The sequence below is a fragment of the Podarcis bocagei genome, assembly GCF_964188305.1.
Source record: "Podarcis bocagei genome assembly, chromosome: W".
In the NCBI taxonomy this organism is placed as follows: Eukaryota; Metazoa; Chordata; class Lepidosauria; order Squamata; family Lacertidae; genus Podarcis; species Podarcis bocagei.
In genome coordinates, this window is record NC_138131.1 from 51,007,766 (window position 1) to 51,029,337 (window position 21,572).

The following is a 21,572-nucleotide window of genomic DNA, read 5'->3' on the forward strand; positions in this document are numbered from 1 at the left end:
CGGCCCAGTATACCTGAAGGAGCGTCTCCACCCCCATCGTTCTGCCCGGACACTGAGGACCTGCGCCTCCATGGACAGCTGTGAGTCCAAAATGACTCCCAGGCTACGCACCTGGTCCTTCAGGGGCACAGTTACCCCATTCAGGACCAGGGAGTCCTCCACACCAGCCCGCCCCCTGTCCCCCAAAAACAGTACTTCTGTCTTGTCAGGATTCAAGAAGTATTATCAGAGTGAAAGAACGCATTCCTGCCAGGCAAAAACTCTCAGGGAGGATGTGAAACATGGTTTGTGGAGGGTTGTGGCCAGGGGAGAGTCCTGAGGGCCAGGCAGGGAAGCCTGGAGGGCCACATCTGGCTTAGGGGGCCTGTGGTTTCACCATTCCTGGGCTAATGATCCTTAAGGTCCCTACCAACTTTATGATTCTATGAATGCAGGAGTGATAATAGGAAAGCTGAGCACTGATGGGTGGGGCAGGGGAGGCACCCCATCACCAGAGGCTGTTTGGCTCAAGAAATGTGTCAAAAACGCAACCCACACAGGCGTCACCATTTTCAAGCAGCCACTCTGCTTTAATGTTAGGGTGTCGTTTTTCAAGAAAAGTCTCTGTCCGAGTGAGAAGAAGCTGTGACCCCACTCCAAAATAACAACCAGAACAACCCACCCTACCATCTCTGTTAGCACCCTGGGTATTCCTAAAGGTTGGTAGTGCTGGATCAATGCAAGCCAATTCCACAGGGAAGGGAGAGGAGAGTACACAACTAAAGCAAAATGCAATAGGAAAGGCATTCTCAAACTCAGCTTGGCCTGACCAGAGGGTGTGTGCATGTGTTAGGAGGAGGCAGTATCCCAGAAGTGCATCAAACCATGCCCTGATCTGCAGCGGAGGCCCAGGGAGTCACAGCAGGCTGCCTTCCTTGGCTGCGGGAGCTGGGCAGGGCCAATCCGGCAGAAATGCTCCTTCCGCCTACTCTGCCATCCAAAGCTTGAAAGTCCTGTCATAAGAGCATGTGGCGATCAGCTGCCCGTCCAGGGAGATGTCCAAGCCCATGACTTTGCCCTCGTGTCCTGCCAAGGTTTTCAGCGGGGATGAGCCTGGGTGCGTCCAGACCTTGGCTGTGTTGTCGTAAGATCCAGTAAGCAGGAAGTTGCCATGATTTGCTGGGTGGCGGAAAGAGAAAAATAACAGGAAGTGGGGAGGAGGACTAAGGAGGTAATATAGAGATTTACCACTTACAGCAGGGGTGAGGAACTACAACTCCCATCGTCCATGACCATTAGCTATGCTGGCTGGGGCTGATGGGAGTCCAACAACTTCCAGAGTGCTACCAGTTTCCCCAAAACCTTACCCAAAAGCCAACCATAAGCAGGGAACGGGGGATGCAGGAAGAGGGAGGGTGAGTGACAGAGCATACAGGCTATTCTCAAGAGCCAGTGTATTTGGGGAGGGTGGGGAGCGGTATATATCCAAGTCTTGGGAATCTATGTTGCACATGGAAACCACAGACAAGGTACTTTTCAACCCATTATATATCCTCAGTTTCTGGGAAAAGGCATTAGCAGCTACAGAGACTTACGTTCAAACTTCACTCCGGTCACCAGGTTCTGATGGGCAGGGATGGTGTAGATGCACTTTCTCTGGCGGAGATCCCACACTTTACAGGTGTTGTCGCCGCTTTCAGTGGCAATGTGGTACCTATGAGAAGTACGGAAGAGGAGGAATTCGGGTTTGCGTGCAAGGGGGTTGTTCCCAGTTTCAGCCCTATTCATAATCCTACATGATTATGAAAAAGCTTTAATAAAATATATTGGAGGAGGGGGGAAGGCTATGTACCCATCATACATTTAAAGCACACGGCTTCTGCCAAAGAATCCTGGGAACTGTAGTTTACTAAGGGCATAGGGAATTATAAGCTCTGTGAGGGGGAAACTAAAATTCCCAGGGTGATTTGGGGTGGGAAATGTGCTTTGAATGTATAGTGTGCATGCAGACCAAATTAGTTCCATTAATTTCAATTAATCTACTCCGAGCAGAAGTTAGTTGTCTGTGTGTCAATATTAAGACCTGCACCCCAAGAGGGGAAGGCAAATTGGTTCTTACCCGTTAGGGGAAAAGTTGATCCCATAGATCTCCTTGAGATGACCCTCCAAAAACATGATACAACGCCCTGTGCGCAGATCCCACACGCGGCCAAATGCATCAAGGCCACTGAAAGGAAGAGAAAAACGTCAAACAATCTCTTTCTCACACAACCCCCTTCCCATGCTTCCACTCTGAATAAGAGGCATCACTTAAAGCCATCTTTGGATCTTCTTTCCTCTTTAGTTGTCACCTAGGCTGGATGCCTCTTAACATCACTAAACAGGAGCCAAAGGAGCTTCTGCGAACCACAGTTGTTAAATTGGAGCAAAGCCTTTCTGCAATGCAGCTCGGATTGCCTCCCATGTTACTACCACCTCCTGTCTGCAGTTCCAAGGTTTTGCAAGCAGGACCCAGATCTGACCTACCTGGCAAATCACATGTAGGAAAGTCTAATTAGCACACTTTGTTTGCATAGATTTAGAATATTTATTATGCACTTAAATCAAAAAGTTATCTAAGAGGAGTACAAAAACTGAACGTGAAACATAGCTAAAATCTACAGAACAATTAAAAAGCAAATATACCTAAAAGCCATTGGCATTATAAACACGCATAAAAATAAGTAGAACTTTAAAAACAAAGTAACTAAATTATGCACTTGGGTAGGCTTTTCAAGCCAAAAAAAAAAAAAAAGGATTCAGCAGGTGCCTACAACTATATAGCTTGCTTAATGTCAATAGGAAGGGAGTTCCAAAGCATAGTTACATGACAATGAAGGATCGACTCAATTACAAACAAGCTAAAGCAAGAGCTGCCCAGATCAGAATTTGCAAATTAAGAACAATGATGGGGCAAATCTTAATATTGCCCTAAAAAGTTGAAACTTTTATTTTAATGAGCAGTATAAACTCAGGAATACAGTCAAGCTATTAGGAACAAAGGAAGTTTCCTAGAAATGAGTCAGAACATTGGTCCATCTAATTCAGTAGTGTCTACACTGACTGGCAGCTGCTCTCCAGGATTATAGATAGGAAGATAACCATTGGGGATTGAAGCTGTGACTTTCTCCACGCAGAGCAGACGCTCTTATCGAAGCTATGGCCCCTCCCTCATTAGAATTTCCACCCTGTGACTTTTTAGCTCCAGGAGTGAAGACTTGAGTGGGATCTTCTGAAGGTAGAATCCCAACCAGTTCTCTCTCTTTTCTGGCATTTTAGAACTAGCAAGAATGAGCATCATTACTGACTGGCTGATACTTGCTCAGTGACACCCCCAGGGAGGGTTAGGACTTGCACATGCATGTAGATTTACCCAGTGGCAGAAAGGGAGCCGTCAACATGGAAGGTGATGTCGTAAACTCCTTTGCTGTGCCCCTCCTGGTGCAAGATTTCCTCCTGAGCCTCCAGGTCCCACAGGCGCCAAGAGTGGTCATAGCTGCAGGGGGGGAGGTGGAGAAGAGACAAAGACTCAAGTGAATATCTCACAAGGCCCCAACAGGTCCCCCCCCCCCGAAGTTCAAGCAGGTGGCTGGATTGTCTATCCTGATCTCCACTACAAGCTAAGACCATGGAATTAATCTAATCTGCCCCTGGCCCCCACAAACTTAGACAATCAGCCAACTGATACAGGGATATGTGTAGCATTTAGGACACATAATTCAATTCTCTGCTCAGTATTGGGATCTTCAACTGCAGCTTCCTCCCATTCTGACCTCTCACTTTCCAGTCTTGTGTAATGAGTGCTGGGCTGAGTGGAAAGAAGTAACATATCACAAGGGGATGACAACAACTGTTTTTCTATCGAGGGCAGAATTATTTCGAAGGTAACCCATGGTGGTGGCATTGCCAGTGGTGGTGAGACTACTAACAATGGAAGGAACTCTCTTTTCTTCCTTTTCTTTCTGCTGCTCTCTGCTCTTCCTCTTTCTCCATCACATCATTTCCCTATTTATTCACCTCCTTGCTACCCACAAGAAATTAGACCAGGTGCCATGTGTGGCCCTTTGGGCAGCACCCCCTCCTCTGACTTACCAGGTGGTGCCCAGAAACCTGCCAGAGGGATGCCATGCCACCCGGGCTACTCTCGCTGTGTGTCCCTCGATGTCAGCCACTGGTTCATCACTGAAAGAAACACAACATCTCACGGCAAATTCTTGATGATGCTGACTGTCCCATAAGAGAGACTAAAATAAAGAGGGAGCAATACAGAATAGGAGAAAGGGAAAGGTGCGATGGGTGGATCCAGCTGGCTGGCTGGAGGACAGAGGGGGGGGGGTGTACAGAAACTAATCTGCTGTGTGAAGGTAAAATTTACAGTAGTTACTCCACCCACCACTGGTAAGTGACCCCCCTGAAGGGTGCCCAGAAGAGAAAAATGTTTCAGTTGTTATTGAAAGATTCACAGACTAGCTTGGCTTTATCCAATGACTTTATTAACAGCTTAGTCATAGTATACTACTGTATAAGATTTGTACACTGCTTGCTGCCTTTCAAGCCTAAAATATGTTGTGACGGGGCTTTGCAAAACTAGTTCACAAGTAAACAAACAATGCTGTCTCTGACTGGCTGCAAAAATACACAGGCAGCTTGGGATGCTTCATGTAGGCTACTCCCCATTGTTCCCAGGGCTGCAAAGTACAAATATTAAAGTAATCAAAGGGCATTCGAAACAGAAGGGAAAACCCTGCCTGCCCAAGCAGAGCAGTTGTGGCTCAGTGGTAGACACACTCTGCAGGCAAAAGAATCCCAGATTCAATCCCTGGTGTCTCCAAGTACGGCTGGGAAATCCTCCCACCTGAAACTGTGGAGAGCCACTGCCTGTTAGAGCAGACAACAGTGGCCTTGAGAGGCAATTAGTCTGGCTTGCTATAAAGCAGCTTCCTATGGGGTTGTATTCAATTCAGTTCATTTCAGAGTAGACCCAGTGAAATTAATGCATGTCCATGCATTTCAATGGGTCTACAACCCTGTGTTCCAAAAGAAAGCAACTGGATAGTGAACCAGTAACCTCATTGGCAGGAGGAAGTCCTAATACTTCCTCAAGTATAAGAGCTACTAGACCAGCTCCACTTACTGTAGCTGCTCTCTTCAGTTTGATTGAGCCCCCTTGTTGCTGGAATGATCCAGTCCTGTACACGCAACCCTGACTTTCTTAAACAAAAGGTGAAGGAACTCAGGGAACTCCAGAAGGAAGCCTAGCCCAGTGGGGTTTGAATTTGACATCAATATAACAAGCCACAGAATGGCCCCAGAACAACATGTTTTAAAGCTCTTCTACTTGTTCCTTTTGCGGCCGTGTCTTTACCTGCCCCATGTTATACAAGATGTCAGGGGTGGGGCAGGTGTGGCTTGGCAAAAATGGCCCCATGGGCCATATCAGGTTCCCTGCCAGGCCCAGTCAGGCCCATGGGCCACAGGTCCCTTACTGTTGCATAAGAGGGTCTCGAGTTCAACAGGTGGGAAAAAATCTATCACTAAATATGAGTTTGAGCAAAAGATTCCTGCATTGCAGGGGGTTGGATTCAATGACCCTTGTGGTCCCTTCCAACTTGACAATTCTATGATTCTATGATTCTATGACCTCACAGGCACCCAAGACTGAGAGAAGGAGTGCGAATTTACCACCACTGATGCTTCGGCCCACAGCAACAGTATCTGACAGAAATAAACCTCTTCCCTGAGGCCCAATTAAAGAATCTGCTCTCTCTCTGTTTCCTTGGATAACGCACTGACAGAATCAACTGCCTTCCCCAAGAGTCACAGTGCCTTGACTGTTGGAACAAATGCAGCCTATCTGGGGACATAGCAAGACAAGAGGTGTAAAAAGTAAGACAAGTATGACATGGGGGAGAAGTGGGAACCCCCCACCTCACAGTTTGGGCCAGGGGGCACAACCAATAAGCCAAGCAAACTCGTGTCTCTATAAAGGTTTAGAAACAGTAACACAGAAAAGAAGCCTCATTATAAGGAGAGAGGAGCACTGCTGGATCAGGCCCCCAAAAGCACCCACAGCAAAATAACTCTGGGAACTATAGTTCACCCTCACAGGACTATAATTCCCAGCACTTGTAACAAACTACAGCTCCCAGGATTCTTTGGGGGGAGCCATGTGCTTTAAAAGTATGGTGTGGTCATGCCCCTGCCTCAATCACTTGTGTTAGTGTTTTGTTTGTTGCAGAAGGAGGTTAAGCAGGAAGCCATTCTTTAATATTTTTCTCTACCACCCGCAGCAGCCAATAAAATAAGGAAGGGAAGGCAACTGATTTTCCTGGGCCCAGGCGTACCTTTCAAGACTCCAGAGTTTGACAGAGCCATCTGCTGCGCATGAAGCCAGGTTGACGTCCTTCTTGTCCAGGAAGATGGTTGCCTTTGGGTGAAAGACAATGGCTCCAACGTTGGTGTTGTGCCCTTGGGAACAGACGAGACAGACAGACAGTTTGAGAGCCAGCCAATTTTAAGCTTGCTTCCTCTGTCTGAGTCTGGGCCTCTTCCTATTGCTCCAAAGAGACTCTTTGACTGGGAATCACTCCAAATTTAGTTTTTGTGCTAAAGCCGGGGTGGGGAACCTTGGCCCTGTAAGCCAAATGTGGCTCTCAAGGCCTTCCACTTTGGTCCTTGGCACTCTCCCCACACTAATTCACTCTTTCCCCTCAGGCCACACACTTCACTCTCCCTGCTTCACGCCCTTCTTGAGTGTCTTCTGCTGCATGCCAATAGTGGGAGGGGCCAAAAGCAAAAGAAGGTGGAGCAACAAATGCAGCTTTTCCCTTTGTATAGTAGGCTACCTGCCTTCACACTCCCATTTCTAGTCTCCTTCCAGGCCTGATCAGAATTCAAGGCCACATTCCACCCAAGTAAAAACACTAAAGGAGGGTGCCAAGCAGGGTTGGTGCAGTTTGAAGAGAGCCCCAAGGGCCAGAGAGGCTGTGAGGGCCACATGTGGCCCACGGGTCTGACGTTCCCATGCTCTGAATTAGTCAGCAGCTAAGCAGTGGACCTATAGGATATGACTCCCAACACTGATTATTAGAGTCAAGGCTGTCTTCCAGAAAGGAATGCCATCTCACCCAAGCCCAAGGGGGACAAACAAATAAAGGAAGAAGTTTGCACAGCACCACTCTCAAAATTCATAGCCTCCCACCCATGTAGCCTTATGCTCCTAATCAGCCATATACTGTAATTGCTCCAGTCATTTGAGGGAAGATAAGAGAAAAGCAGGCTGCTTTGGCAATGGGTGCGGTGGGAGTCAGATACTATACCTCGCAAAGTGCAGATGAGATTACAATCCGGCACTGACCACAGTTTACAGAGGCCACTCCTGGGAGAGAAAAGGCAGAAGGAAAACTGACTGGCATTTTATTTTATCTTAAAATGTTTTCTATCCCTTGTCTTTCTGTTTTACAAACAAAACCAATCAAACAAAAGCAATCAAGGAAGCTAAGAGAGTAAAAAAAAAACCAAACACATATAAAAACCAAGCAAAATTCAGTTGCAAGATAACAAGTCTAAAAACAAAACAGAAGATAGCAAGTCTAAAAACAACCTTCAACAAAATGATAAAATGCACCCACAGAACTATCACATTCTAAAAACTACTCCCACAATAGCCTTCCAGAACTTGCTAATTACAGGGCGTTGGACAAGATGACTTTCGGGATCCTTTCCAGCTCTACAATTTTATGATTCTATGACTGCTCCCAACAGCTCAGGCAGCCTCTCCTGTGCACTATAGGAGAACTTAGCAGGATTGGGAGGGACATAATGAAAAGCAGAACAAAGTTTACCAGCAAGCTGTAGCCAGGAGCTTGGAGTTGGGGCTGAAGTTGCAATAGGAGATAGGGCGGTCGTCTCCAATTTGGCTGCAGAAATTATTCAAAGACTGAAAGAAAAACAACAAAAAAAGATAATATTTTGCCACCAGAGGAAATGAAGGGCTCAATAAAATGAGATGGCGCTGAGATGGTAAAGAAAAGAGATGACGTTTCCTGCCCAGGCTGCTCCCCCACCTCACCCCCAGTAGTGTTTCCTACTGAGCTGAATTGTGGGACCCATTTAGTGCAATGTTATGTGCTCTGAACTGGCAGCTGAATTCCAAGCAACCAGCAGAGATCTTTCCTTGTCCAGGAGATGGAGATGCCAGGGAGTCAACCTGGGATCATCCACATGCAAAGCATTTGATCTACCATTGAATTATGCTGAGGAGGAGCAGAGGCACAGAAGCCTTCTGCAAGCTCATTTGAACCTCAGCATCTCGGGGGCCTTCTGGGCTGCAGCAGCCCAGTGCCCAGAACTTTTAAGTCATAGCAGAGATGGGTCCCACTTACCCTTAGAGATTTGTGCAGCTCCTGTTTCTGGGAAGTCCGTGTGGCCTCAGGGACCTCCTTGAGCAGCCGGGCTTCCTCCAATCGATTCATTGCCCTGTGAAGGGAACAAAAATTAATGCAACCAGGTCTTGCCCATATTCAACCCTTGCAGAGGCCTACAAGTTGTAATGGTGACAATTCTTCTGCCACGTGCCATCTGTCTTTTGAGGTGGGTTTGAAATCCCCCATTTCTCAACCATCACCACCACTCTAGTTAGGGACAATAGATATACAAGGCCTCATCAATGTTTGCGTTAGCATTTCTCAATCCCAGCCCCTTACCGAGGGAGGGAGTAGTTGGCGATCCACAGTCTGGCCGTCTTCAAGGTATTTGGTCCTTCGTGGTACCAGGTTTGCTGATACTAAGAGAAATGAAACATTAAAGGGGTGGGTATCTCTTGTGAGACTTGGGTACTATAGTGGGCACACATTTATAGCTAAGGGGAAAGGTCGGAGCTCAGTGGGAAAGTGTGAGCTCCCAGGGTTTGTGAAGACTCCCATTTGAAACCCCAGAGCTGCTGTCACTCATAACACACTTTAAAATTTATTACCTCCTCTTTTGATTTCTTGGACTTCTCATCTTCTTTTTGGGTCTTCTTCAATGCGTCTGTGCCAACCACAGACAGAATGTTACGTAGCCTGTTGAGAAATAAAGTGAAGATTAACTTGCCTTTGTTTATATGAGTCACATCAATGAACTGGAAAAGGAAGTGAGAGCAAGTCAATTTCATCCTCTCTCACCTCTCCCTCCTTTCTGCAGGGCCCTCTCCAAAAAGTGTGATGGGCTTCCCGAGGGCTCGTAAGCAGGCCTTGACCTCAGAGTCATCTGTGGAAACATTGATTTGCCTGGCACGCTTCCGGCGCTCAAACTCTGCCAGGACCTCTGCCTGGCGCTCGCTGATGTGCTCTTCCAAGTCAAAAACTTCACCTGATCATAGTAGAAAGCCAAAGGTTATAGGAAATACAACCCCAACAGGACCCTACAAAGCCTCAACACTTGACCCTCACTTCAAAAGTTTGCTTCATTCCAATGAAGCCACATTCAAAGAGCAACAATATGTGGTATATGCTGTGTCACCTCTCTCTGCTCCTTGAGTGTCCAGGTCAAAGCTTATGTTATCAGTGAGGCCTGTGGCTTAAGACTTTGACGGCTGCTGTTGCTGCTTGTGTGAGTGCTGGGAAGACCGCTCCCTCTCCTGCCAACTCCATCTGGCCTAGGGGGCGGGGCCTGCACTACCATTACAGTTTAGAGGACTGAGCAGCTACCGGCAGCAATGGACAAAATAGTTTTAAATGTTTTAATTGCTTTTAATTTGCAGCACCTTAAATGGGGGTTGTTGTTTTTTATAATATTATATTATTTCATTATCTGCAGCAAATGTTAAAGATGTTTATATATATATTAAGTTGTTTTAAAGGTGTTTTTATTGTTTACTTTGTTGTACCACCGTGAATGGTGGTTTTTATCTATGTATTTTTGTTTGTTCCGTCTTGTTTTGGTTTTGGGGTTGGACATTTGAGTGGGGTGGGGACTGGTTTTGTTTGGGCATAATTGTTTTGGTTGTTTTGTTTTCTATTTTGTAAATGGAGGTTAGTATGAGGCTTGGGATTGCTACCGTGGAGGGGCGAGGGAGGTATGGCGGTGGGGGCAGATGTTATAGGCGAAGGGGATCGAGATACGGATATGCTCGTACCCCTTCCAATCTGCGCCCCATCCCGAGAGACAAGGGTAGGGTGAGCAAGGATTACTCACCTCCTTCACTGGTGTTGTGCAATGCCAGGTCTATAGGCAACAAAACCACTACCCTGCGAGATTTCTTTACCTCGCAGGGAGTCGACCTGGCTTGTGTGACAGAGACCTGGGTGCGCGAAGGGGTAACTGTTACCTTACGAGAGATTGCACCCCCGGGTTTCTCCGTCCTCCACCAGTCACGGACTGTGGGCCGCGGGGGAGGGGTGGCAGTATTAATCCGGGAAGATTGTTCTTTCAGGGCTCTACCACCGCCATCGATCCCCGGCATTGAATGTGTTGGTCTAGTGTGGGGCTCCGAGGAGAGCTTGGCTGTCTGGCTGGTGTACCGGCTACCTAACGCACCAGCAGCCACCCTGTCAGGCCTGCTGGAGGCGGTGGCCGGCTGGGCCTTGGAGTTCCCTAACCTATTGGTATTGGGAGACTTCAACTTCCATGCTGATGCCACTCCCTTCTCACTGGCTCTGGACCTGGTGTCTTCCATGGCGACAGTAGGGCTCTCCCAGTTTGTTTCGGGCCCCACACATCAAGCAGGCCACACGCTGGATTTGATCTTTGGCGCCGGTATAGATGTGATCATGTCTCCTTCGATGAAGGTGCCATGGTCTGATCACTACGCTCTGAAAGCCAGGATTGACTTTCCACCCCCACCCTGCTTAGGTGGCGAGCCGATTTGGGCTCGCCCGCAGAGGCTGATGGACCCGGATAGATTCCGTCAAGCCTTGCGGGACCTTGCTCCCCCGGCGACTCATTGACTGAGCTTGTTGAGGGCTGGAATACCCAGCTCCTGGCAGCCATCAATGAGATCACACCTAAGCGCCCTCTGCGACCCCGCAGAAACCGGGCTCCCTGGTTTACCGAGGAGCTTCGGAAAATGAAGCGGGACCTCAGACGGCTAGAGCGAGTATGGCGGGGTGCCCGTGACAGAGCCTCAAGAACATCTTATAGGGTTTTTATGAAAACCTATGAGATGGCAGTGAAGGCCGCTAAGAAGTCTTACTTCTCGGCCGCCATTGCATCCGCTAGCTCTCGCCCGGCGCAATTATTTAGTATAATTCGGTCTCTTAACGTCCCTTGAAGGACAGCCAAATTTAAATAACAATCTGACACACAGCTGTGAGGCATTTGCGAGCTTTTTTGCGGAGAAGGTCCTGTTGCTCCGCCATGACCTCCCTGCCAATTTGGATACAATAAAGGAACTGGAGGCCCCTCGACTGTGCTCGGGTCCAGTATTGGACCACTTTGACCGGATATCTCCAGCCGATGTGGACAGATTCCTCCAAGCTGGAAAGCCCACCACCTGTCCTCTTGACCCGTGCCCGTCATGGCTGATTAGAGCGTGTCCAGACGAGGTGCGGGGCCCCCTGGGGGATATCATCAATTTGTCCCAGGGGAACAAATTATTCCCAGGGGAACTGAAGGAGGCGGTGGTGCGTCCGCTCTTAAAGAAAACATCATTAGATCCCTCAGATCTATCCAATTACCGCCCGGTCTCGAATCTTCCATTCCTGGGTAAGGTGATTGAGAGAGCGGTTGCTGAACAGCTTGGTAGGTTTCTGGATGAAACATCTGCTCTGGATCCATTCCAGTCCGGCTTCCGGGCTGGTCATGGGACCGAGACGGCTCTGGTCGTCCTAACAGATGATCTCCACAGGCAGCTGGATCGAGGCAGGTCGGGGCTGCTGATTCTTCTAGATCTGTCAGCAGCCTTTGACATGGTCGATCACGAACTCCTGGACCACCGCCTTGCCGACGTGGGGATCCAGGGCACAGTCCTTCAATGGCTGCGCTCGTTTCTCTCTGGTCGGGGACAGAGGGTGGCGCTTGGGGGGGAATTGTCATCACGCCACTCCTTGGTGTGTGGAGTGCCTCAGGGTGCAATTCTCTCCCCGATGCTTTTTAACATCTTTATGCGCCCCCTCGCCCAGCTTGTCCGGAGTTTTGGGCTGGGTTGCCATCAGTATGCTGATGACACCCAACTCTATCTGTTGATGGATGGCCATCCTGACTCGGCCCCAGACACACTGACCAGATGTCTGGAAGCTGTGGCTGGATGGTTACGTGGGAGCCGGTTGAAGTTAAATCCTTCGAAGACAGAGGTCCTCTGGCTGGGGCGGGACGATATGGGATCGAGGGGGCAACTCCCATCTCTTGCGGGGGTGCAATTAGTGCCAGCACCGTCTGTTAAGAGTTTGGGTGTAATCTTCGATACCTCCCTCTCTATGGAGGCGCAGATTACAGCTATAACAAAGGCGGCATTTTTTCATCTCCGCCAAGCTAAGCAGTTGGCACCTTATCTCTCTCGTCCTGACCTAGCCACTGTGATCCATGCGACGGTCACCTCCAGACTGGATTATTGTAACTCGCTCTACGTGGGGCTGCCCTTGAGACTGACCCAGAAACTCCAGCGGGTGCAGAATGCCGCGGCGAGACTCCTTATGGGGTCTTCGCTGCGAGAGCACATTCATCCGGTACTATACCAGCTGCACTGGCTCCCGGTGGAGTACAGGATCAGGTTTAAGGTGCTGGTTTTAACCTTTAAAGCCCTATACGGCCTAGGACCCTCGTACCTACGGGACCGCCTCTCCTGGTATGCCCCACAGAGAAACCTACGGTCTGCAAATAATAACATCCTCAAGGTCCCAGGCCTCAGAGAGGTTAGGCTGGCCTCAACTAGAGCCAGGGCCTTCTCGGCTGCGGCTCCAAACTGGTGGAACGCTCTGTCCCAAGAGACTAGGGCCCTGCGGGACCTGACATCTTTCCGCAGGGCCTGCAAGACAGAGTTGTTCCGCCAGGCCTTTGGTCAGGGCACAGCCTGACTCCCTCCTCTGGCAACCTGCACAGAATTTTGCTTAATTGGTTGCCATCAATTCGATTTAATTAATTTTCATAATGAAATATTTTTAGATTGTGTGACTATTTGACTGATTATTTGATTGTTGTTAGCCGCCCTGAGACCGGCTTCGGCTGGGGAGGGTGGGATATAAATAAAATTTATTATTATTATTATCCCTCTTTTCAGCCAAAACTGGCTCCCCAAATGGCTTAAAATCAACATTCATACAAAGGCAAAATGTAATTAATGTTTTGCTGGGGAGGGGGGTAAGAGAGCACAATCTCTTATGGCCACTGGAAGTACACATTTTTATATCCAGAGGGAACAAATAGGATCTGCAGATGCGCAGGAGCTAGCCAACAAGCATTTGTTCCCCTGAAACGAAACCTACCCACATTGATCTGCTGCCACCTGTGACACTCCTTCTCATCTAGTGTTTTGCTTTTTGCTACCCCTATCTAGATTTAAATTATAAAGACCTCAGGGCAGGGATTTGTCTCTTGCTTGCTTTCTCCTGTAAAGAACTACAGTGGTACCTCATGTTGCGAACCGTCCCCCTTACAAATTCTTCGGGTTACGCGCTCCACTAACCCGAAAGTAGATGCCCCTCATTGTGAACTTTGTCCCGGGATGCGAGCAGAAACCACGCTCCGGTGGTGCGGCAGCAGCGGGAGGTGCCATTAGCGGAAGCGCACTTCATGTTACGAGCGGTTTCCGGTTACGAACGGACCTCTGGAACGGGTTAGGTTTGTAACTGGAGGTACCACTGTATGTATAACTGATAGCATCCCTGGGATAAAGATAGCCTGGTCACATTTATCCATGGGCTGATTACTATAACGCACTGTACTTGGGGCTGCCTTTGAAGATTGCTTGGAAACTACAGTTAAAGCAAATAAATGGGACTGGTCATATGGAACCTATTTTGCCTGTCCTAAAGAGATACACTGGATTAAAGTTCATTGCCAAGCTCAAGCCAAAGTGCAGATTTTGACCTACAAAGCCCCAAATGGGTTGGGGCCAGGCTAGTTGAAAGATTACCTGTTCCCACATGAACCCACCCAAACATTAAGATATATTCTAGGTCCTACCACCCTTGGAAGTATGGTGGACAATGACACAGGCTTCTTAGTTGTGGCATTCTGTCAGCACCAAGTGAATGTCTTCTTTGTTTGCATGTGGTTTTATGTCAGCATCTCGTTTAATCTCATTATGCTGTGTAATGCTTTAGTGTGATTTGTTTTAAAGGACTTCCTGATTTAATTGTAATTTTAGTATTGAACTGAGAACTTCTCTGAGAGCATTTGCTGAAAATGGCCTGCTTACAAGCATTCTAAACAAATTATCAGCCCCACTAAGCAGTTCTTCCCTCCATCCTTTTCCTTCCATCTCCCAGTCAGCTCACTACCATCTCTTACCACTGGTGATATTGATGTTGCCAGCCTCAATAGCTGCTTTGACTGCATCCTTGCCCATCAACCCAGACTCCCCTTTGAGGAGACGCTCTTGCTCTTTCTCCTCTAAGCTCCCATAGAAAATTGGGGCTTTCTTGGCTGGAGGAGCATCCCCTTGATCTGAAGCCTTTGTTTTTGAACCCTGCAAGAAGGAAACTCAGCAGTAGCCTACATGGAGAAGGAAGAGAGCAAATTTGGATTTTCCCCCACCTGCTGTCATGGGCTGGCTTGATGCAGAGAACTGGGGAAGAAGGCTCAGAGCCAGGGGGGCAGCGATGCATGGTCAGAGGGAGAAGAGGCAACAGGCTTTAGTGAGCAGGAAGAGACATGGGGCAGAGAGCAGTCCAGACTGAGGCAGAAGAGGAGGCTGGAGAGGAATGGAGCCAAAAGGCAGTAACCAGCTCCCCTCTCCCTATACTCCTGACTCATGACATCTGCGCACATCTGACAGCCCCCACCCCATCAAACAGTACATGAGACAATTTTGTTTTGAATCCCAGCATACTGTTAATCATTAAGGCTAAAACCCTAAGCCCACCTCTGTGGGAGTCAGCACTACTGAACTCAATAGGACTTTCTTGTGAGTTGACATTGTTAAGGATTATACTGTTTGGTAATATATTTATTACAGTGACTAACATAAAATATTCCACAGGAACAGTCCTGTTAGTCCATGAGTATCATGGTACAGTGGTACCTCAGGTTACAGACGCTTCAGGTTACAGACGCTTCAGGTTACAGACTCCGCTAACCCAGACCTAGTACCTCGGGTTAAGAACTTTGCTTCAGGGTGAGAACAGAAATCACACGGCGGGAGCAGGAGGCCCTATTAGCTAAAGTGGTACCTCAGGTTAAGAACAGTTTCAGGTTAAGAACGGACCTCCAGAACGAATTAAGTTCTTAACCCAAGGTGCCACTGTACTTTAAAAGCAAAGGAAATCCATGTCTTGCTCTGAGTAGGCCCAATAAAACTAATGGGCTTGAATTGGTTATGTTTATTCATTTCAGTGGGTCTGCTCCGTGTAGAGATAGCACTGGATACAATCCTAACATATATATATATATATATATATATATATATATATATATATATATATATATATATATATATATATATATTTATTCTGGCATAAACTTTCATGGACTACAAGTCCACTCTAATAGGTGGTTTTGAAACAACAACGTTTGTTAGTCTTTAAGGTGGCAAAGAATGCCTTGTTGTTTTAATGCAGCAGAAATATTAGAACTCTTAAAGCATAACATTTTGCCTTTTGTGGCAGAAGCTGAAGCGTTGAGTTGCACCCAACTCAGCTCAACTGAAAGAGGAGAGCCACTGAAATTAACAGCCGCAAGCGAGTCATATTCATTAATTCAAATGAGTCCAACCTTGAATTGAGCTTTAGTTGGATACAATCCGTTACGCTCTAAAAACTTTTACTACCGACGTGAGGTTACGTTAGTCACTGCAGTCAATAAGTAGACACTGGTGTCTTTCAAACAGATTTTTCATTTTATCATTTCTATGAAAAGATACACGTTTTTTAAACAAAGAAACCACATTCTATCCCAGTTTCAAACCCCCTGCCTTATTCACCGCGGCGATCCGCGACGCAGCCATGGCGCTTTCCCGACCCCTGCTCTCAGACCGGGGCTCTGTAGTGGGGGAATCACACGCAACGGGCTCCCCACAAACACTTCCGGCACAGCGGCTTCCCCCGCCCTTGCAGAGCGCCACAGCCAATGATGCCTTTCCATTCCATCCCGGAGAGTGGGCCGCTCTAGCTTCCCTGGAGCTCCATGGTTATGCGGAGCGAGAGCTTCCGGGTTGCTGGCTGGCGACGTGGGGCGTGGTGGGATCGAGCCTCTGGCGTCGGCGTCTGAACTAGAGGTGCAGGTGAAGAAAAGAGCGGGGAGCTGCTGCGCACGTGCGAGAGAGCCGCAGTGTGGGGAAAGGTCTGCTTGCAAGATGCTGCGGCGGAAACCGACGCGGCTTGAGTTGAAGCTGGACGACATCGAGGAGTTCGACGGCGCCCGCAAGGAACTCGAGGTGGGTGAGTCAGCGGCGTAGCGTGAGTTGTCAGCACCCGGGGCAAGGCACGTAATTTGCGCCCCCCGCTGCCGCCCAAACGACGCCGCTTGCCCGGAGGAGGAGGGGGGCAGAGAGGCGAGGAAAATGCAACGGTCCAGCAGCGGCAGCAGCACCGGCGGAGGCGGGGCTGTGAGGAGGGGCTGCCTGGCGCGTCCTTCGCGGCGAGCGCTGAGAGCCGCTGCCTGCCGGGCGCCTTCAGCCCGGACGCGCGCACAGCTCGTCGGTTCCGCGAGACATGCGGCTCCGCTACAGCCTGCGCCCGAGGCTCTTCGGCGACTCCGGAGGCAGCGAGCGCGCCCCCCCCAGATGTTGCGCCCGGTGCGGCCTGCCCCCCTTGCACCCCCCACGCTATGCCACTGGGGTGAGTGGTTGGTTGGTTGGTTGGTTGCGGGACGGCAAGGCGCTCCTTGCCCACCTTTCTTCGGTGTTGGTGTTGTTGTTTGCGCACTCTGCACATGCTTAGAGATTCTCTTGGCCTTGCTTTCTCTTTTCTTTTTTAAAAACCTGTTTCTCCTCACAAGGGGAGTAGCCATCCTGTTTGTTATTGAGCTGCAAGGCCCGGTCTTCTCTCTCCCACTCAGGAGGGTACCGAGTATAGTAAACAGGCGGTGAGGTAGAGCCACCCGCTGGAGTTGGGCGCAGTCCCCCCCCCCCACTGTTCTTACTTGGGTGGAACATGCACAAACAAGCTTATAAAATTATGCACAGTACGGAGAAAGAACACTGGCTCCTCAGGGCTGCCATTTGCTTGTTTTAATAAAAGGTTGTTGGCTGGGGAAAAGGTCGCAGCTCAGTGTCAAAGGGTTTTCTTTGCATTGAGAAGGTCCCAGGTTCAATTGTGAGTATCCCCAAGTAAGTTTGGAAGAGGCTTCCTGCCTGAAACCGTGGAGAAGTGCTGCCAAACAGGGTGGACAATACTGAGCTAAGTGGATCCAATGGTCTGACTCTGTAAAAGGCAGCTTCCTGTGTTTTGTTCCATGACCATAAGCTCAGCTGTAAAGCATTTCCTTTGCATGCAGAAGCTCCCAAGTTCAGTCTCCCAGGTAGGGCTGGGAGACTCCCTGCCTGAAATCCTGCAATATTGTTGTTAGTTAGAGTAGACAATACTGAACAAGATGAAACAATGGTCCAATTTGGTATAAAATGGCTACTTGTATTCCTGTGCAAGAAGGTGTGTTTGTGCGTACACAGTAGCAGATCTAAATGCCAAATTATGCTTGAGGTTGCCTCCATGTTAGCCCCCTGCACTCACGAGTAAAGGTGTTTGGCCCCTTTCTGTGGCAGAATTTTTTGACAGCTTGCAATGTCTTAAATCTGAAAGCAAAGAATCAGATTCATTACAGCTATATTTGAAAAAGAAAACATGTCATGGCATGGGCGGAGGAGGTACATATGTGATTGTCCTGGAGAAGTTTTCTTTAATTATGCTTTAATTATGTTTCCACAGAGTCGTAGGAAGCGCGAGGAGGTGGACATGGTGGGAGCCAGCGATGCTGAGTGTGCGCTGGGACTCAGCACTGATCATAAGAGCCGGGAGCAGATGATACATGACCGGATTGGCTACAAACCCCAGCCCAAACCAAACAATTGTTAATCTCAGTTTGGGAACTTTGAGTTCTAGAGCCCAAAGGGTGGACAGTGGGAGTGCCTGGTACCTGTGAGCTTTGGAAGAAAGCAGGAATTTGTTTCAAGAGCCCAACAAACTCTGTTTAGAAATAGCAGAAGAGACTGAGCTGCTCTCCTCTAGGTTTTAAATGGAGTTCCTCCTCCAAGCAGAGCAAGTCTTGCTTTCCCTACAAAGATGGGATCTTCCTTACTTGATGGTTTCTTTTGTGCAACCTTGCTAGGCTGCTGTGCTTAATAAAATATTTGTTTTTAACTTTGCATGCTTCATTGTATAAACATAGATGGACATTTTTACTTGTGAAAGAGACCTTGAGCCTTGCTGATGGGTGCAGCAACAGAAGTGAAATTGAGCATTTTTTACTTTTTACTTTGAGGTGGTTGTAGAGTGGGTTTATTTACAACTGAGAGGCCCTAGATTATTAGTGGAAGAGCAGAGACTGGATATGCAGAAGGTCCCAGGCTGAACTGCTGACATCACCAGTTAAAAATGCTTCTGAGTTGCCAGCCTGGGAAATGACCATTTGCTGCCTGTATCCCTGGAGTAGACAAGGAGTGCGGAAGCTGTGGCCCTCCAGACAGTGCTGAATCATAGCTCTCATCCTCCCTGACCACTGAAATAGGGTGGCTGAGGTTGATAGGAATTAGGAGTTCACCATTGTCTGGTGGACAGTGGCAGAATTTCGCCTACTTTAGAGTGGACTGTACTGAGTTAAGTGGACGAAAAGTCTGACTTCGAAGCAAAATGGATTTGGGGGGCAACCACACTATATTCCTCATCTTTCTCACACGAAGATGAGTTGACCACGGTTATGATCAATATGGTTTTATTTTCGGGGTGAAACAAGGTACCAAGATCTACTTGTTACAGAGATGCTCCAAAGGTGCAGGAGATGTTACTTAGTGTTTGAGGATTCCCCCTCCCCTTTTGTCTTGGGAAGAAGGCATTCTGTCTAAAGCTGCTGCATACTGACAAATTAATCTTCCTGCAAAACAGTATGCCACAAGAGGCTGCCTTACAAGTCCATGGGTTGCAATAAAACATCTGCTCCTGCCTTTTGTGCTTGAATTCTGTGTGATCCATTCATAAGCAATGGGCTGTAGCCAATGCTAGTCCTACTCAGAGTAGATACACTGAAATTAATGAACGAGACTAACTTGGGTCCATTACTTTATTTGGGTTTACTGATTAGAACAAGCGTTAGCTGGTAATGGTTTTCTGCAAAGAATTCTGGGAGCTGCCGTTTGTTAAGGGTGCTGAGAGGAGTCGTTTTAGTTAACACAGCTGATTTTTGGTTCTTGCCAATAAACTGAGTAGCATAAAAATTATAGCGGGGATCAAATACTGGAGAGAACTCACAAAAATACAGTGGTGCCTCGCAAGACGAAATTAATTCGTTCCGCGAGTTTTTTCGTCTAGCGAATTTTTCGTCTTGCGAAGCACGAAATCCCATAGGAATGCATTGAAATTCAATTAATGCGTTCCTATGGTCAAAAAAAGTCCAAACAAAGCCAAATTTGGTACAACAAGAGTTTATTAAGTGCTCTTTAAAGTCACACATACTGTAAAGAGCATTTCAAAAATTGAAGGAACAATTAAGTTTCTAAACATGACAGAAAAACATTTAAAAATCAACAAAGTGTACAGTACATTTTCTAAGACTCTGGGGGACCACTCGAAGAAGGTTCCTCTTCCACTCTTTGCTTCTTGCTGAAGAACCTGCCCATGGTCTGCTGCTTCATCCGCCTTTTCAGCACCTCCCTGAAAGGCGACATGACCCTCGTATCAAAAGTGTTCGCGAGGTCATGTGCCACGTGCTTGTCAGGGTGGTGCCGCTGTGCAAAAGCCTGCACATCCTTCCACTTCAGGCAAATGTCCCTCAGTTCTTTGGAGGACGGCCATTCCTCAGTTGCTTCCTCCTCTTCCAGCGAGGCCTGCTCCTGCGCAGCCTCTGCCTGCAGTTCGACCAGCTCCTGGGTGGTCAGCTCGTGGTCGTGCTCCTCCACCAGCTCGCTGATGTCCTCCTCTGTGACCTCCAGGCCCATGGTCCTCCCCAAGGCAACAATGTCCTGCACCACTGTTGACTCTGGTGCATCAGAGTCACTTGGTGCCACGCAGTCCGGCCACAGGCTGTGCCAAGCGCAATTCAAATTTCTCTGGCTGATCCCATTCCAGGCCGTGGTGATCATCTTCAAGCAGGTGACGATGTCAAAGTGGTCCTTCCAGAATTCCCGCAGGGTGATGGTGGTGCAATCAGTCACCTCGAAGCATCGCCTGAAAAGCTCCTTGGTGTAGAGTTTTTTGAAATTGGCGATGACCTGCTGATCCATCAGCTGGAGCAGTGGCGTGGTGTTAGGCGGCAGGAACATGATGCTGATGAAGCTGAACTCCTCCAACAAGTCCTCTTCAAGGCCTTTAGGATGAGCAGGAGCATTGTCCATCAGAAGCAAAGCCTTCAGCAGCAGGTCGTTGTCCAGCAGGTACTGTTTGACAGCAGGGCCAAAAGCAAGATTGACCCAGTCCACAAACAGCACACGTGTGACCCAAGCCTTACTGTTGGATCGCCACATGACACTCAGCTGCTCCTTGTCGACCTTGTGTTTCTTGAAGGCCCGTGGGTTCTCCGAGTGGTACACCAGCAGGGGCTTGATCTTCAGGTCGCTGCTTGCGTTGGCACAGAAGAGCAGGGTCAGACGGTCCTTCATGGGCTTGTGGCCAGGCAACGTGGCCTCCTCCTGTGTGATGAAAGTCCTTTTGGGCATCCTCTTCCAAAACAGCCCGGTCTCGTCACAGTTGAAGACCTGCTGTGGAACGTAGCCCTCCGTCGTCACAACCTCCAGGAACTCCGCTGCAAAGTCTTCAGCCGCAGAAACATCAGAACTTGCAGCCTCTCCATGCCTGACCACGCTGTGGATTCCAGATCTTGTCTTGAACTGGTCAAACCAGCCTCTGCTTGCCTTGAAGACTTCTGGCTCGCCTGAGGTTCCTGGCTGTTCCCGGACGAGGTCTGCGTGCAAGGCCTTGGCCTTCTCACAAATGACGGCCTCAGTCACTGTGTCCCCTGCACGCTGCTTCTCTTCTAACCAGATGAGCAGCAACTTCTCCACCTCCTCCAGAACAGCTGGGCGGTTCTTCACGATCCTGGTGACTCCCTTGGCTGCATCAGTCGCAAGGATCTTCTCCCTCACCTTCAGGATGGTCCCGATGGTCGATGGATTCCTCCCGTACTCCCTGGCGAGGTCTGTCACACGCATTCCACCGCCGTGCTTCCGGATGATCTCCTTCTTCATTTCCAGCGTAACCTTCGCCTTCTTCCCCTCGCCGGCCTCTGCAGCAGCAGTCTTCTTGGGTCCCATGGCAGCACAGCTCCTACCTTCG

General features: G+C 48.6%; 2 protein-coding genes across 4 annotated transcripts; one reads left to right on the forward strand and one right to left on the reverse strand.

Annotated features, from left to right (window-relative positions):
• Positions 1-544: 544 nt before the first annotated feature.
• Positions 545-16,126, reverse strand: LOC308578234 (U4/U6 small nuclear ribonucleoprotein Prp4-like). 3 transcript variants are annotated; one of them, XM_081178477.1, is made up of 14 exons: positions 16,076-16,126; positions 14,446-14,623; positions 9,183-9,369; positions 8,993-9,080; positions 8,724-8,803; positions 8,403-8,496; positions 7,863-7,957; positions 7,338-7,396; positions 6,363-6,486; positions 4,111-4,200; positions 3,392-3,514; positions 2,099-2,206; positions 1,575-1,693; positions 545-1,158 (listed from the first exon to the last, which is right to left on the reverse strand). In XM_081178477.1, exons 1-14 carry the CDS (start codon positions 16,097-16,099, stop codon positions 965-967), a joined length of 1,563 nt encoding a protein of 520 aa, XP_081034603.1. In that variant the 5' UTR covers positions 16,100-16,126; the 3' UTR covers positions 545-964. The 3 variants fall into 3 exon arrangements, with proteins under 3 accessions (XP_081034603.1, XP_081034602.1, XP_081034604.1); XM_081178476.1 differs by having other exon boundaries at positions 16,067-16,123; XM_081178478.1 differs by lacking the exon at positions 16,076-16,126 and adding an exon at positions 15,868-15,886.
• Positions 16,127-16,291: 165 nt separating this feature from the next.
• Positions 16,292-18,449, forward strand: LOC308578251 (anaphase-promoting complex subunit CDC26-like). The gene is made up of 2 exons (XM_081178496.1): positions 16,292-16,528; positions 18,018-18,449. The coding sequence occupies exons 1-2, from the start codon at positions 16,448-16,450 to the stop codon at positions 18,162-18,164; spliced, it is 228 nt and encodes a 75-aa protein (XP_081034622.1). The 5' UTR covers positions 16,292-16,447; the 3' UTR covers positions 18,165-18,449.
• Positions 18,450-21,572: the final 3,123 nt, after the last annotated feature.